At 37.4% G+C, this 15063-nt stretch overlaps 1 protein-coding gene across 1 annotated transcript; it reads left to right on the top strand.

Moving 5' to 3' along the window:
- The first annotated feature begins 951 nt into the window (after window positions 1–951).
- On the top strand, window positions 952–14761 carry LOC133299849 (DEAD-box ATP-dependent RNA helicase 28). Its single transcript, XM_061499348.1, has 19 exons — window positions 952–1306; window positions 1516–1695; window positions 1892–1960; window positions 2099–2205; window positions 2768–2846; window positions 3455–3628; window positions 3780–3928; window positions 4489–4584; window positions 10339–10441; window positions 10645–10707; window positions 10932–10993; window positions 11215–11311; window positions 11881–11999; window positions 12102–12144; window positions 12409–12510; window positions 12968–13066; window positions 13192–13278; window positions 13370–13644; window positions 14392–14761. The coding sequence occupies exons 1-19, from the start codon at window positions 974–976 to the stop codon at window positions 14405–14407; spliced, it is 2253 nt and encodes a 750-aa protein (XP_061355332.1). The 5' UTR covers window positions 952–973; the 3' UTR covers window positions 14408–14761.
- The last annotated feature ends 302 nt before the right edge of the window (window positions 14762–15063 follow it).

A 15063-nucleotide genomic window follows, 5' to 3' on the forward strand; every position in this document is an offset into this window, starting at 1 on the left:
ACCAAAGTAACTCGACCAGCAAAAGAAAGGCAATGGCTTTTCCAACCATCCAGTTTTGAACGTATCCTATCCTTGATAGCTCCATAGTCTGCTTTAATATATCTCCCTTGTTTAACAATAGAGCCTAAATATCTGCCAATACTAGAAGTGCGCTTAAAGCCCATTCTGTTGACAATCCTTGTAGCAACTTGAGTATCAGTATTCGGGGAAAAATAAATCAAAGATTTATTTGCATTAACACTTTGCCCCGACATCTCACAAAAGAGATTAATACAATCCATAATCACCTTAGCTTGCTCCATATCTGCTTCCGCAAAGAGAATGATATCATCTGCAAATAAAAGGTGGGATACACTCGGCCCTCTTCTGCAGACTCTAATAGGCTTCCACGAACCCATAGTCACTTTTTCAGCGATCAAGTGGGAAAGCTTCTCAACACACAACACAAAAATATAAGGAGATATTGGATCCCCTTGACGAATTCCTCTCTGAAGAACTATGCAATCCGAAGCCACACCATTTATCAAGACCCTCGAACGATTAGAAGTTATAGAAGCCATTTACAACATAATTATTAGTGCATAGTATTACGATAGCGTCATCAATTATATTTCAAGATAAGGTTACATTTAGTCAACTAATAGTGTCATTAATTACTTTAAAGTAATTTTATCTAACAGGAAAATAAAATAATATCAACGATTCAACATGCAATTTAATCCCAATCCCAGCATTCAAATCATTTCTTTTTCCAAACATTAAAAAAATAAAATAAAAAATCTTTTACCATTAGACTGATCCAATGGAGAATGTCTATTGGGCCTAAAAGTAAGTATAGAAGGAGGTTCAATCCGACCCGGCCCGAACCAACTCGGAAACGTTGCTCCATTATGGCGTTCAAGGTTTTAAGGTTAACAAGGTTTTAAGGTGAGAACAAAGTCGAAGAAGAAATCGAACCTTTTTCTGCATAACAATGTCACCCAGCTTCCTGTTTGAACCTCCCAGCGACGAAGAAATCGAACACTCGGAACACGAAGAAGAAGCTGAATCTGAATCTGAACCTGAACCAGAATCAGAATCAGAATCAGAATCAGAAGAACATAAGGAAGCACGAGTTTCAAAGAAGAAAACGCAGTCTCCATGGGACTTCGCCAAATATTCGGAATCTGTCGCCGAGGAGCACGCTCGCCGGAGCACAACCTCCGTCGACGAGAAAATCTCCAAAGCCCTCAGACAACGTTCCACGCCGCTCGTTGCAGTGCCCGACCAAGACCACGACAGCTCTGATTCCGAACCCGACCAACAAGTAATAGTGGGATTTTCGTTTACATGTGACAAAAAAAGTGCTTAGTTGTGTCAAATATTGTTTTTTTTCCTTCACTTTTTGTTTAGGAAGATTATTAAAAATGTGCTTGTTAGTTTCAGAAGTTTCCTTTTGATTCATGATAGAAAAAAGGTCTTATTTGTTTCAAAAATTGATTGATTGATTTATTTATTTTGGTTTGTTTTGTGTAGGAAGATTATAGAGAGGAAGAAGAAGATGAAGAAGAGGGTAATGGTGGTGATAGCAAGTCCTTTTTTGCTCCTTCTGATGGAGCCTCTTTCCATGCTGATTCCTTCTTACAGCTCAATTTGTCTCGCCCGTTGCTCCGGGCTTGTGAGGCCTTGGGGTATGCAAAACCAACACCAATTCAGGTTTTTTTTTCTTTCTTAGGATTATTGTTTTTATGTAATTCCATGCTATGTAGGAAGGACACTTTGCCTTGAAAAATTTACTTTGCTTTATCTTTTGAGTCTTAGCATTGTTGGAATTGGTTGTGTAATCTCATGCTGTGATGGACACTTTGCCTTGAAATTTTCACATTGTTTGGATTTTGAATTTTGATGGTAGGCGGCATGTGTACCATTGGCATTGACTGGTCGTGATATATGTGGAAGTGCCATTACTGGATCGGGGAAGGTAGTATCTCTGTTACTTTTCTTCGGGTGATTGTAAATTTGTGACACTATGTTACTGAGGTTTAGTGCCTGAGTTTTTGTACCATGGTGTTTCTTTTAATGCCCTTTGTTTGTATCCGGCTATTGTGTTTCCATGCAGACGGCTGCATTTGCACTGCCTACTTTAGAGAGGTTGTTGTTCCGTCCAAAACGCATGCATGCAATAAGGGTCCTCATTCTTACTCCAACCAGAGAATTGGCTGTCCAGTAAGTATTCTCATAATTGTTTGTTCTCATTATTGCTTTTGGATCACATTTAATGTGTAAGAGCATTCCAAATATTTAGTTGTCCCGCAAAGGAAGTGGCTTATAGATACTGAACTGAAGTGTAGTGTGAATGTTCTTTTCTTTTATTTGGCTGAGTATGCTGTGTGCCTACTAATAATATACATGAACAAGTAGGATGGACTTTTATGGCTTTGCATGCATGTTCTTCAGTGCCACCCATTCTAAAGCCTGAACTTCAGTGAGTATACATGGCTCTCAGTTCATGGTTGTGCATTGGATGAATCTAATTTTTTGGAATACTCATGGCTTTTTTTGTGTGTGTTTTTTGTAATTAAATTAATATAATAAGTTATCATTCCAAATTTAAGTACACTCTTGTAAATGTTCAAATTCAAAGCAGGCTTCTTTTAAATTAAGCATTTTTTAAATTATCAAGTTCTTCCATTGGAAGGTTGTAGATGTAAAATTTTAGAAGTACACTTCTATTGTGATTCATGTTAATTTCTTTCCAAATATATTTATTCCTAATTATTTTTGGCAGAGTTCACAGTATGATAGAGAAGCTTGCTCAGTTTACTGATATAAGGTGTTGCCTGGTTGTTGGGGGTCTGTCAACAAAGGTTTGATTACTGTTTCAATTTCACGATGACTTAATTTCTAAGATGTGCTGGTGGTTCAGAAGAGAGTTATGTGTTTCTTGTGATGCTTTCAGTATGTTGTTTGGGTTTAAAATATCTTCTACTGCATTCTGTCTTTTATACAGTTCCATCTATAATTCTGATAAATGTTGGTCATGTCACAATATATTCCTGTCTGTTTGACATCTTTGAGTATAGTATTTGATTTGATCTCTATTTTTGGTCGATGATATGCGCTGCTGTAACAAAAAGCATTTTGTAACAACGTGGATCTTTTCTCACGACTTACCAGATAAACGCTCCTTTTAAAAAATATTTCTAACTAATCAACTTGGAAAATAAAAAGGATTTGTATTTGATAAACCAAATGTTATTTATTTTTTCATAACTGTGCTTCATCTCATTTTTGAACAAATGTTATCTCATCATATTGATGATATATATCACATGGTAAGGTGATTTTTTTTTACGAATGAGAATAATGCAATGTGGCTTTCTAGTTTTAAATATTCCCCCTATTATACTTGGTTGGTAATGCAGACTGTATCCTGTGCCATTTGTGCTTTAAAAGTGGTCATTTCTCATCTTAGGTGCAAGAGGCTGCCTTGAGATCAATGCCAGACATTGTTGTGGCTACTCCAGGACGCATGATAGATCATTTACGCAATTCTATGTCGGTGGATTTGGATGACCTTGCTGTTCTAATCCTTGATGAGGCAGATCGTCTTTTGGAGCTTGGATTTAATGCTGAAATTAATGAACTTGTAAGTTTAAGTAACCCAATAACGCAATAACTGTTATAGTTAAATATGTTGTTGTTATCAAAAAAAAAAAAAAAAATATGTTGTTTTACAATTTGTCTTGCTTTCAATTTTGGTAAGAAAAAAATGTCAAGCAAGTTTGGACGTTTGACAGGTTCGCTTGTGTCCCAAAAAAAGGCAGACCATGCTATTTTCCGCAACCATGACTGAGGAGGTTGACGAACTTATTAAACTTTCTCTGTCTAAACCCTTGCGTCTTTCTGCTGACCCATCTACTAAACGGCCAGCTACCTTGACTGAGGAGTAATTTCTGCACTATTTGTCTTTCCAGTTTTGATTATTTTCAAATTTCATCATTCATTTTCATTTTCATTGACTTCTGTTCTGTATCAACATCAACATCAACAACCCAAGCTAATTGGGGTCGGTTAGATGAACCCAATGATAAATACGAGGAGATTGAAAAAAAGAAAAAAGAAAAAAAAAGAAATGGGGTAGGGGAAATAAAATAAAAGAAAAGAAGGGGAAAAGAAGGAGGGGGGTTGAAGAGGATAAAGACTAAAAAGGGACCATCTGTGCAATAGTGATAAAATCACAAGTCATTCTGAAAGAGAATTCAACGAGTAATACTTTTAAATGTCCCCCTCTGTGCGAACCTTTCAGTGGGATGAACATAGAGGCTTTTTAAACTTTGAGAAGAAGATATAGAAGAGTGTGGTTTGTGCTCTTGTAGAGTATTACTATTTTGTATCCATAAAACATAATTATGCAAAACTATTATGTTAAATTTTTTGGAAATTTACATGGTTTTAGAATCTAGTTAAATCCCTTGAGCCCTGTTAACTACTGCTTTTCTTTTTCAGGGTGGTTAGAATACGGAGAATGCGTGAAGTAAATCAGGAAGCAGTTCTTCTGGCAATGTGCACCAAAACTTTCACTTCTAAAGTTATCATCTTCAGGTTTCATTTCATCATCATTTATTATACTTAAACATGCGGTTTGTGATTGTTGATTTCCTGAATTGTTAGTGAATTCTCTGTTGTAAATAATATTGATTTAGTTATTATTTAGTTTATTGTTGTATTGGGCCAAGCCCTTTGTTGTATTGGGCCAAGGCCTTTAGGTTAAAAGTAGGTCACATATTCTCTATAAATAGAGAATCCCTTGTACACATTATTTACAATTCTAAAATATATCAGAATACCCTTTTTCAAGTTGGTATCAGAGCACTCGATCTTGAGGGCTCTGCTTCCGCGCCTACGAAATCCATTTTTTTGTTTTCCATCTCTCGCTGCCATCAGCCGCCACCGGAAAAATTTTCCAGGGACCTCTTGGACCGAGAGATCATTGCTTCTCTTTGTTTCTCTCTCATCTTCCTCAATAACAAGACCCCAAACTGAACCGTTTCACGTCACCTCCAAACAGAAGCGTTTTTCACTAACCAAGAACACTGTTCATCGCGATTGACCTTCTTTTTGGCGGCCATTCAACTCCGATCAGCCCCAGATAGGTTCGCAACCCTTGGACGACCTTCGCCTGAAAAGCCCAGCCCGATCGGACGTCAGACGCGCCTCCACGCGCCGCTTCTTTCCCTGCGCGTGAATCTCACGCGCCGCCAGCTTCACCGGCGCGTGACAGCGCGTGACGGTTGCTATTGGCTGCAGACCGGTGCAGTCTTGACCGACTCTCCAAGCTCTTTCTGGATCTGTGCTCACCTCTTTGATCGGACCTCGTTTGGTAATTTTTCGTGATTTTTTGGCTTCTTAGTACTATTCCTTGAGTTGTTTTGCAGTATGGCCGCTTCCGACGATGATTCAACTCTAAACTTATCTGAAAAAAATTCTACCTCATCTGTGGTGACCCCTCTTGGTCACAATGATCTTCCAAATCTACATCAGAGTTATCGATTTGACGGATCAAATTATTTGTCATGGTCTCAGTTCATTCGTACTACCATCAAGAGTCGCAATAAGATTGCTCATCTTGATGGCCCTGCTCCTGCTGCCACGGATCCCGATTTTGCTGTTTGGGATAATGAGGATTCTCTATCATGACTTGGTTGTGGAATTCGATGACTCCTGAAGTGGGTCGTCATTGTATGTTCTTGTCTTCTGCTATGGAGATTTGGGAAACTGTCCGCTCCACTTATTCCTTGAAACAGGATATGGCTGCGCGCTATGAATTGCGCAATAAAATATTCACTACAAAACAAGATTCTTTATCCGTGACTGAGTACTATGGCACCTTGAAGGAATTATGGACTGAACTTGATCAATTTCAGAGTTTGAAGATGAAATGTACTGCAGATGCTACTGCTTTAGCCAAGGAGGTAGAAAATGAGCGTATTTTTGATTTTCTTGCTGGTTTGAATTCCGAGTATGATCCTATTCGGGTTCAGATACTTGGCAAAGAAACTTTTCCATCCCTTTCTGCTGTTTTCAATACTGTTCGGGGAGAGGAGAATCGTCGGGGTGTTATGATGAACCCTGATAAATCTATCATGTTATCATCAAAAGATGGTGCTGCTTCTAAACCCACTGATGGGTCTGCTATGATTTCAACAAAAAAAGATGGTTCTACTTACAGGAGTTCCTTTCCAAAATATTCTGATGGAGCATCTTCTGGACCTAAGAAAGATGATCGCTGGTGTTCTTATTGTAAAAGAACAGGTCATATCAAGGATCTATGCTATCGCCTCCATGGAAAACAAACTGTCTTAGAAAAGATGGCAAGGATGCGTGGTCAAGCGCATTTTACTTCTTCTGATATAGCTCCTACACCTAATGAGACCCAACCTGCATTTCGTCCAGATGAGTTGGAACGACTTCGAACCATACTTGATTCTCTGAGTAAGCCATCTGGTACTAGTGATTTGGCTATGACTGGTATGAGCTCCAAAATTTCTTCTTTTCTTACTTCATGTATTGATTTTAAACATTCTTGGGTTGTTGATTCTGGTGCTACTGATCATATGGCTTGTTGTGCTGACCCCTTTGTTTCTTATAACCCTACCATTGGCACTCATACGATAGCCGTAGCTGATGGCTCCCATACATCAGTTGCGGGTTCTGGTAACATAAAATTACAGCCTTCCTTACATCTCAAAGATGCTCTTCATGTCCCTAAACTTTCTACTAATCTTCTTTCTATTCATAAAATTACAAAAGATTTAAATTGCACTGTAACCTTCTTTCCTACTCACCGTGTTTTTCAGGATCTCGCCACAGGGAAGACGATTGGGGGTGCTAAAGAGCAAGGTGGACTGTATTATCTGGTGTCACAATCTCCTGCAACTCATGTTAAGGATCACATCTTACTGTCACATGGCCAGTCAACTGCTGATTCTCTGATTTGGCTTCATCATAAGCGCTTGGGACATCCTCCATTTAGTTTACTTAAGTCTTTATTTCCGTCTTTGTTTTTGTCTAAGTCTGTTGAGTCTTATCATTGTGATGTTTGTGAGTTTGCTAAGCATCATCGTGTGTCTTTCCCTTCTAGTATTACTAAAAGTGTTGAACCTTTTGATCTTATTCATTCTGATGTTTGGGGTCCTTCTAAGGTCCCTCATTCTTCTGGAAATAAATGGTTTGTTTCTTTTATTGATGATTGCACTCGTGTAACTTGGGTTTACTTAATGCATGAAAAGTGAGGTACCAAAACTGTTCTTTCAATTTTATAAAATGATTGAGACTCAATTTTGTAAAAAAATCAAAAGACTAAGGACAGATAATGGTACTGAATATGTCAATCACTCTTTTTCCCAATTTATACAAAATCAAGGTATGATTCATGAACTTACATGTGTAGACACCCCTCAACAAAATGGGGTTGCTGAAAGGAAAAATCGTCACCTTCTTGAAGTTGCTCGTGCCTTATTGTTTCAAACACATGTACCCAAATGCTATTGGGGAGATGCCATTCTTACTGCAGAATTCCTGATCAATCGTCTACCCACTCGGGTTCTCGATCATGTAAGTCCTATTCACTCCATGACTTTTTTTTTTTCTTGTATTCCAACTTTGCAAAGTCTTCCCCCTCGAGTGTTTGGGTGTGTTGTCTTTGTTCATATTCATAAACAGCATCGCAGTAAGTTGGATCCTAGGGCTCTTAAATGTGTCTTCCTTGGATATGCTCCTGATAAGAAGGGCTACAAGTGTTATCACCCTGGAAGTCGGAAATTTTTTGTTTCTATGGATGTTACATTTCAGGAATCTGAGTCCTTTTTCCAAGGTCCTCATCTTCAGGGGGAGAATGATTCACCAGAAGACTCATCACCTTCCTTCTTTGAAACTTCAGTGTCTACTCCTTCACCTGTGTCAGTGTCTCTTCCTCTTGTTCTTGTTCCTAATGTGTCTATGACTGATCCTCCTATGACTGATACATCAAGTACACAAGAGATACGGAAGATTGTAACACCTGAATTGGTATATCAAAGAAGGAAACAGCCTACATTGCCTCAACAGCAACCTCAATCGTCTGAACCACTGGTAAGTCTTGAATCTCATATTTCTGATCATGATACTTCTGATGACTTACCCATTACTACTGCTTCTGATGATTTACCCATTGCTTTAAGAAAAGGAAAAAGATCTTGTTCCAAGAAATCTTGTTCTTCCTGTCCCTCTTGTACTCAATACCCTATCTCCCATTTTGTTTCCTCTGCTAATCTTTCTGTGCAGCACAAAAGCTTTGTTTCAGCACTAGATTCTACTTCAATCCCAAAATCAGTACATGAAGCTTTGAGAGATGGGAATTGGGCTCAAGCCATGCAAGAGGAGATGAATGCGTTGGAGAAAAATAAAACATGGGAGGTTATTGATAGACCCAACGGAAAGAAAGCAGTAGGGTGCAGATGGGTTTATACCCTAAAATATAATTCTGATGGCACTCTTGAGAGATACAAGGCTCGATTAGTCGCCAAAGGTTACACTCAAACCTATGGCATTGATTATGAAGAAACCTTTGCTCCAGTTGCAGAAATGAATACAGTGAGAATCTTGTTGTCCCTTGCTGCCCATTACAATTGGGATATAAATCAATTTGATGTGAAAAATGCTTTCCTCAATGGTGAGTTAGAAGAAGAAGTCTACATGGAAATCCCGCCTGGTTTTGATTCTGTGAAGGGGGAAAATAAAGTTTGTCGATTAAAAAAGGCCTTGTATGGATTGAAGCAGTCACCTCGTGCTTGGTTTGGGAGGTTTACTAAGGTTATGATGACCTTAGGATATAGACAGAGTCAAGGAGATCACACTCTTTTCTTTAAGCACTCCCAAAACGGGAAGCTTACTGTGCTCCTTGTATATGTTGATGATATTATTATCACAGGTAATGATTTTGTGGAGAGACAGATTCTGCAGACACGGCTTGCCTCTGAGTTCGAAGTCAAAGACCTTGGGAAACTGAGATATTTCCTAGGGATAGAAGTAGCTCATTCAAGCAAAGGAATTTTTATCAGCCAAAGGAAATATGTTCTTGATCTTCTCAAAGAAGCAGGAAAGCTCGGATGTAAACCCTCTAATACTCCTATTGAGCAGAATCACAAGATGGGCTATGAAGAAGAGAGTCCTCCAGTTGATAAAGGACAATATCAACGGCTAGTTGGGAAATTGATATATCTGGCCCATACCAGACCAGACCTAGCTTATGCTGTTAGTGTTGTCAGTCAGTTTATGCACAATCCAAAGGAAAAACACATGCAGGCTGTAGAGAGAATTCTTCAGTATCTTAAAGGTACTCCTGGTAAAGGATTGTTATTCCGACGTGATGGCAATCTATCTTTAGAAGTCTACGCAGATGCTGATTATGCTGGATCCATGACTGACCGTCGTTCTACCACTGGTTATTGCATGTTTCTTTGCGGTAACTTGGTGACATGGAGAAGTAAGAAACAAGATGTGGTTGCCAGATCAAGTGCAGAAGCTGAATTTCGAGCTATGGCTCAAGGCATTTGTGAGTTACTGTGGCTGAAAATTGTACTTGATGATCTCAAAATAAAATGTGAGGGACCTATGAAGCTGCTATGTGATAATAAGTCCGCTATTTGTATAGCTCATAATCCAGTTCAACATGATCGGACTAAACATATTGAGGTCGACCGCCATTTCATCAAAGAGAAACTTGATAGCGGGTTGATTACCACTCCATACATTCCCACTGGGCGTCAATTAGCTGATCTATTAACAAAGGGGCTTCCTTCAGACAGATTTCAAGAACTTACTAGCAAGCTGGGAATGATAAATATCTATTCCTCAGCTTGAGGGGGAGTGTTGTAAATAATATTGATTTAGTTATTATTTAGTTTATTGTTGTATTGGGCCAAGCCCTTTGTTGTATTGGGCCAAGGCCTTTAGGTTAAAAGTAGGTCACATATTCTCTATAAATAGAGAATCCCTTGTACACATTATTTACAATTCTAAAATATATCAGAATACCCTTTTTCAAGTTTCTCTTATATAGCTATTTGATGAATCTGATCGGCAATAACTATTAGGTTGATTATACTATGATCCTAGCGTTCATATGAATGATGCCTCTTATTCTAGTGGTTGGTCAGCACATTGATGGTTGTAGCTCTCTAGTTGCATGGAACCTTTCTATGATTTCAAGAAACTCAATCTTTTTTGTCCTCTATTACAGATTTAAATCTACTTCCTTCATTTGCACTACTTTTCTGTTAACTCTAACTGCTTAATAATCTATCATTTTGTATGCAGTGGAACAAAGCAAGCTGCGCATAGATTGAAGATTATGTTTGGTTTAGCTGGCTTGAAAGCTGCTGAGCTTCATGGAAATCTTACTCAAGCCCAGCGCCTTGAAGTATGTTGCTTATTTTGATCTGTGTACTATTTGTGTATGTTGGTTCTTTGGTTTGCTTTGCAGTTATGTTACTGTCACATTTTTAGGATAATAAATGGTGATGTTCCCGTTGATTTGGTTTGATTTTTGTTTTCCTGTTGAAAGGATTTGCTTTATTGAATGTGGTTGTGACAATATTTGCTCTCTTTTGGTTATTTGTACAGGCTTTGGAACAGTTCAGGAAGCAGCAAGTGGAGTTTTTGGTTGCAACTGATGTGGCTGCTCGTGTAAGAATCAATTCTTGAAGTTTATTTCTTCTTTTCTCACTTTGTATGCTGTATTAGTATCTCAAACACCCCTTATCATCCCTTATTGCGCATCCCAGGATAAGAATAGTGAATTTACCTTATCTTAAGGGGAACATACAATTATTATTTTTTTTGGCTTAGTAGCATTTTATTTTTTCATTTTGGATATAGATTTGAAAGTGTCCATATAATTTTACTTGTAGGGCCTTGACATTATTGGTGTTCAAACGGTTATCAACTTTGCATGTCCGCGTGATCTTACCAGGTATAACCATATGATCCATTTTGATAGTAACTCTGCTCTTGAAGATTAATATTTTGACATGTTGATGTTTTATTGTACATCCTGCAGTTTTTGTCTCCTTGCTTCATTACTTATTAAGTTACAATTTCTCATACATGATAACATGTTGATCTCTCCTAAAACATTATCTCATTCTCTCTCTGGGCTTCCTGATGACTTTAATATCTTTTATAACTCTGAAGCTATGTTCATCGAGTGGGTCGTACAGCAAGAGCTGGAAGAGAAGGATATGCTGTCACATTTGTGACTGATAATGACCGGTCTCTTTTAAAAGCCATTGTGAGTATCATTTGTAGAATTGCTGCATCTGTTTTCATGTTTATTTTTTGGTGTCTATGTTACTTAATATATTTCCTTGCCCAGATTTCCTTAAATGATAAAATAGTCATGCAAGCTGATCGGTATTTTGAGCCTCACTTGCATAGATTCTTAGTTAATATAAGTTAATTAACTTTTGCCAGAGTTAGTCATTCAAGTTTGACATTTCATGAGAAAGTTTCTACATCAAAGATGCATATAGCATCCCTTACAGAGAAATATCTCAATTTTGATGGTGTTCTTTGCAAGTCATTAGGTATCTGCTAGTTTTAGTTTTCCTATGGTCTGGATTATATGGTCCTGTAATATTAATCACTTCATATAAATATGCCTGAAGAAAACCAAGATATCTTTATTCTTTTCAGAGGTTGCTGTATGTTTAATTCTACTACTAATTTGGCTGTTTCCTACTTGAAAAGTTTATTGATTCTCTGTTAAGATAGAGAACATGCAAAAGGAAAAAGAAAGCTGAAGTTTTAAATGAATCATTAAATAATCTTTCTTGTAAATGTTGATTTTCGATTAATTAGGCAAAGAGGGCGGGTTCAAAGCTGAAAAGCCGCATTGTTGCAGAGCAATCTATACTTAAGTGGTCTCATATAATTGAGCAAATGGAGGATCAAATTGCTGATGTACTTCAAGAAGAGAGGTTTTGATTATATTTAATTGTTAAGTCTTCATTCGTTTTCCTTTTTTTTTTCTTTTTAATATTGTACTGTATTTATAATTTTATGTATTTAAATTTATTCAGGGAAGAAAGAGTCCTAAGGAAAGCTGAAATGGAGGCCACAAAGGTATGATCATTTATTCTTTTGTTCTACTTGCCTACAAACCTGGTATGCGTTGGATTAAACAAATCTAATTATGTCCACTTTTTGTGCGTTCACATCTTGTCTAAGAAATAGCATTTCCAAAGTCGTATCACTTAGAAAATTGTATTATCTTAAACAGTACTGTATTGTATCCTGTGGCTTTGGAACCCTATATTGATATATTTTGTTTTCTCGTCCTACAAATTTCCCCTTCAATAGAATCACGCCCTTATATGATATTGGCAGGCTGAAAACATGATTGCACATAAGGAAGAAATCTATTCCCGCCCCAAAAGAACATGGTTTGTCACAGAGAAGGAGAAGAAGCTTGTTGCGAAAGCAGCCAAGGTAAGATTGTTTCATCTTGCTGTTATTCCTTAAATTACGGCCATTTTTTCTCCCATTTGAGGCATACTACTCTTTCTAAGAACAATCTGGTTGGGGATAAATTGTGTGTCTGGACAATCCACTAAAGGTCTTGATATATGTTTGTGTTGGAATTAATTACAATGATTCAATACTAATTCGACAGATATACAATCGCAATTTAGATCCTAATGTTTCTCCTAATGGATCCTATCATATTTACATGATATTTGACCATAAATATCTAGGTTGTCTGACAATTATAATGCATGTGTATTGTGTAGAAGGTTAGCTATTTCCCTTGTATGTTGCAATCTTTAGCAGTGAAGGTGACATGCTAGGTGAACCTATGATTAAATGATAAGTTTTGTAGTTCAAATTCTCTATCTTGGGTAATATGTAGCCTGGTGTTGATAAGAAATGAAATGACTGTTAACAGGCATCCATGGATAAGGAAAAGGGTTCTAGGAAGGAGGTAATTAGTGCCCAACAAGCTGATGACCTCAGAACGAAGGAAAAGAGGAAGCGAGAGCGAGAGGTAAGAAGTGTTTCCCAATTCTGTTGTGCATACAGATTTCTTTGTTTTAACACATGTAAAATGTACATAAGCTTTGCTTATATGCTTTGTTATTTCTTTACTTGATGGAAATATCTTTGGTGTAGAAAAATTTGCCTAGAAAGAAGCGTAGAAAATTGGAAGCAGCTAGAGAGATGTTGGAAGATGAGGGACAGGATGACAAGCCAGGAGAAGTATGCACTCCTTATCTTTCCTATAAACTATGCAGTGAAGGTTGGTTCATCACCATGTGTTACACTTAAAATGAAATGCATAAAATTGCAGGCTAAGGGGTCAGATAAGAAAGAAAAGGGTGGAATGTCACTTGTTGATCTTGCTTACCGACGAGCAAAAGCAGTGAAGGCTGTCAAGAAGGCGTTAGATGCTGGCAAGATTGTGAAGAAGAGTACAAAGAAACCTAATCATCCTTCCCGAAAGGCTACTTCAAGGACTGAAGAGATGCGGGAGCTATTCCAGACTGACATGAAGGATAAAAAGCCCAAAAAGAGAGGTGTTGGTGAAGGAAAGAAGTCCAAGAGTTCATTCAAAAGCAAGTCAAGGTATTAATTAAAAACCTTGTCTCACTTATTGAACTAATGTTTCTGAGCTTTTAAGCATCTAACATAATATTGATTTCACCTTGATTGAGTCATCAAAAAATATTTTACTTCTGAAGTTGGATTGATCTGGGGCGAGGCTTTTGAGAGGTCAACGTAAGGAATAATGATATAATCAACTGAATTCCTTTTCCCTCTTTTTTCATTTTCGTGGTGATCAATTTGTATTTAAATTTTTTTACCTTGGGGTTGTCCTTCTGCTGGCACTTTAGATCATCTCCTCTAAGTTGAAAGCAAAACATAGCAGTCAATAAAGTTAAGAGATTTTATTTTATTTTTATAAGTAAAATATGTACTGCACAACTATCTCTCTCTCCTCCAATGGTTTTAGGTGCCTACTGCAAGTGTAATACATTCCTACTTGTAGTTGCTCTGTCTTGGGGGTATTATGTAGGTATATCATGAAAACATACGTTCTATGCTGAAAGCCAAATAAACAGTCCAACTTTGCTTGTTTGTCATCATATGCTACACTACTTATGTTTCCTTTAAATTAATATAAAATTTTCCCGTGGTTTATTGAAGTGGTTATTTTATGGTAAGTGAGATATTTAGCTGCAATAAGTTTTATTTTTTGTTGTTGTTAAACATGGTGAAAAATCAGATTATTTTTAAAAGGAGGAACTGCTAACTTTCTGCATATCAGCATTTAGTGCTAATGAATAAAATCTTGTTCAAATTCCTTTTCAGGTACAAGCGCAAGTAGTCTGTGAGGCTAGTAATCCTTTCCATAAAAATGTGCATGGAAGGACCATAAACCTGCAATACATGTTCTTGTTGTTGACCTGAGATGTATTCAAATGCTAATACCATATCCAATCCACTATTGGAGTTGTGTTTAAATGAGCCTCCACCTGTCAATATCAGCTGAAGCCATGGCGTTTTTTTTTTTTGAGCATCGTGACAGGTGTGTCATCAATGTGGGGGATGGTGGCAGTAACTACTACTGCTAATACCCGTTTTCATTATTATTATTGTGTCGATTGTATCTTGATTCTTATGCCAATTGGACTAGTAGTTAAGCAACATATATTAATAGCTGCTCAATTTTGTAACCAAACATCAGATTTCTTTACAAATGTTAGCAATAGAAAAATATTTATTTCATAAAACTCTTCTTAATTTCTTTGCTTCTTCTGACATTAAAATGTCGTTAAGGCGCCATCATTTATGCATGATGGTGCCATGTTGACCTTTGGTGCGTAGTTATAATGACCAATTTAATGAGGCAAGGAAGACCAAGTTTGTAACTTAAATGCTCCTAATTGACGCCTAAACTATTCCAGTGGCTAATTTTTTAGAAATTCATTAGGTTAATGGGGTTTGATTTTCTCTTGTATGAGAATTGAATTCTCATATTGT

The sequence above is a fragment of the Gastrolobium bilobum genome, unplaced genomic scaffold (genome assembly GCF_033153095.1).
Source record: "Gastrolobium bilobum isolate Gb01-03AN ecotype WA unplaced genomic scaffold, APGP_CSIRO_Gbil_v1 utg9035, whole genome shotgun sequence".
Taxonomy (NCBI): Eukaryota; Viridiplantae; Streptophyta; class Magnoliopsida; order Fabales; family Fabaceae; genus Gastrolobium; species Gastrolobium bilobum.

Coding starts and splice junctions, on each gene's coding strand:
- LOC133299849 (XM_061499348.1), top strand. CDS start 974: ATGTCACCCAGCTTCCTGTTTGAACCTCCCAGCGACGAAGAAATCGAA. Junction 2,847..3,454: donor TTGGGGGTCTGTCAACAAAG/GTTTGATTACTG, acceptor TTCTCATCTTAG/GTGCAAGAGGCTGCCTTGAG. Junction 10,708..10,931: donor CAACTGATGTGGCTGCTCGT/GTAAGAATCAAT, acceptor TTTTACTTGTAG/GGCCTTGACATTATTGGTGT.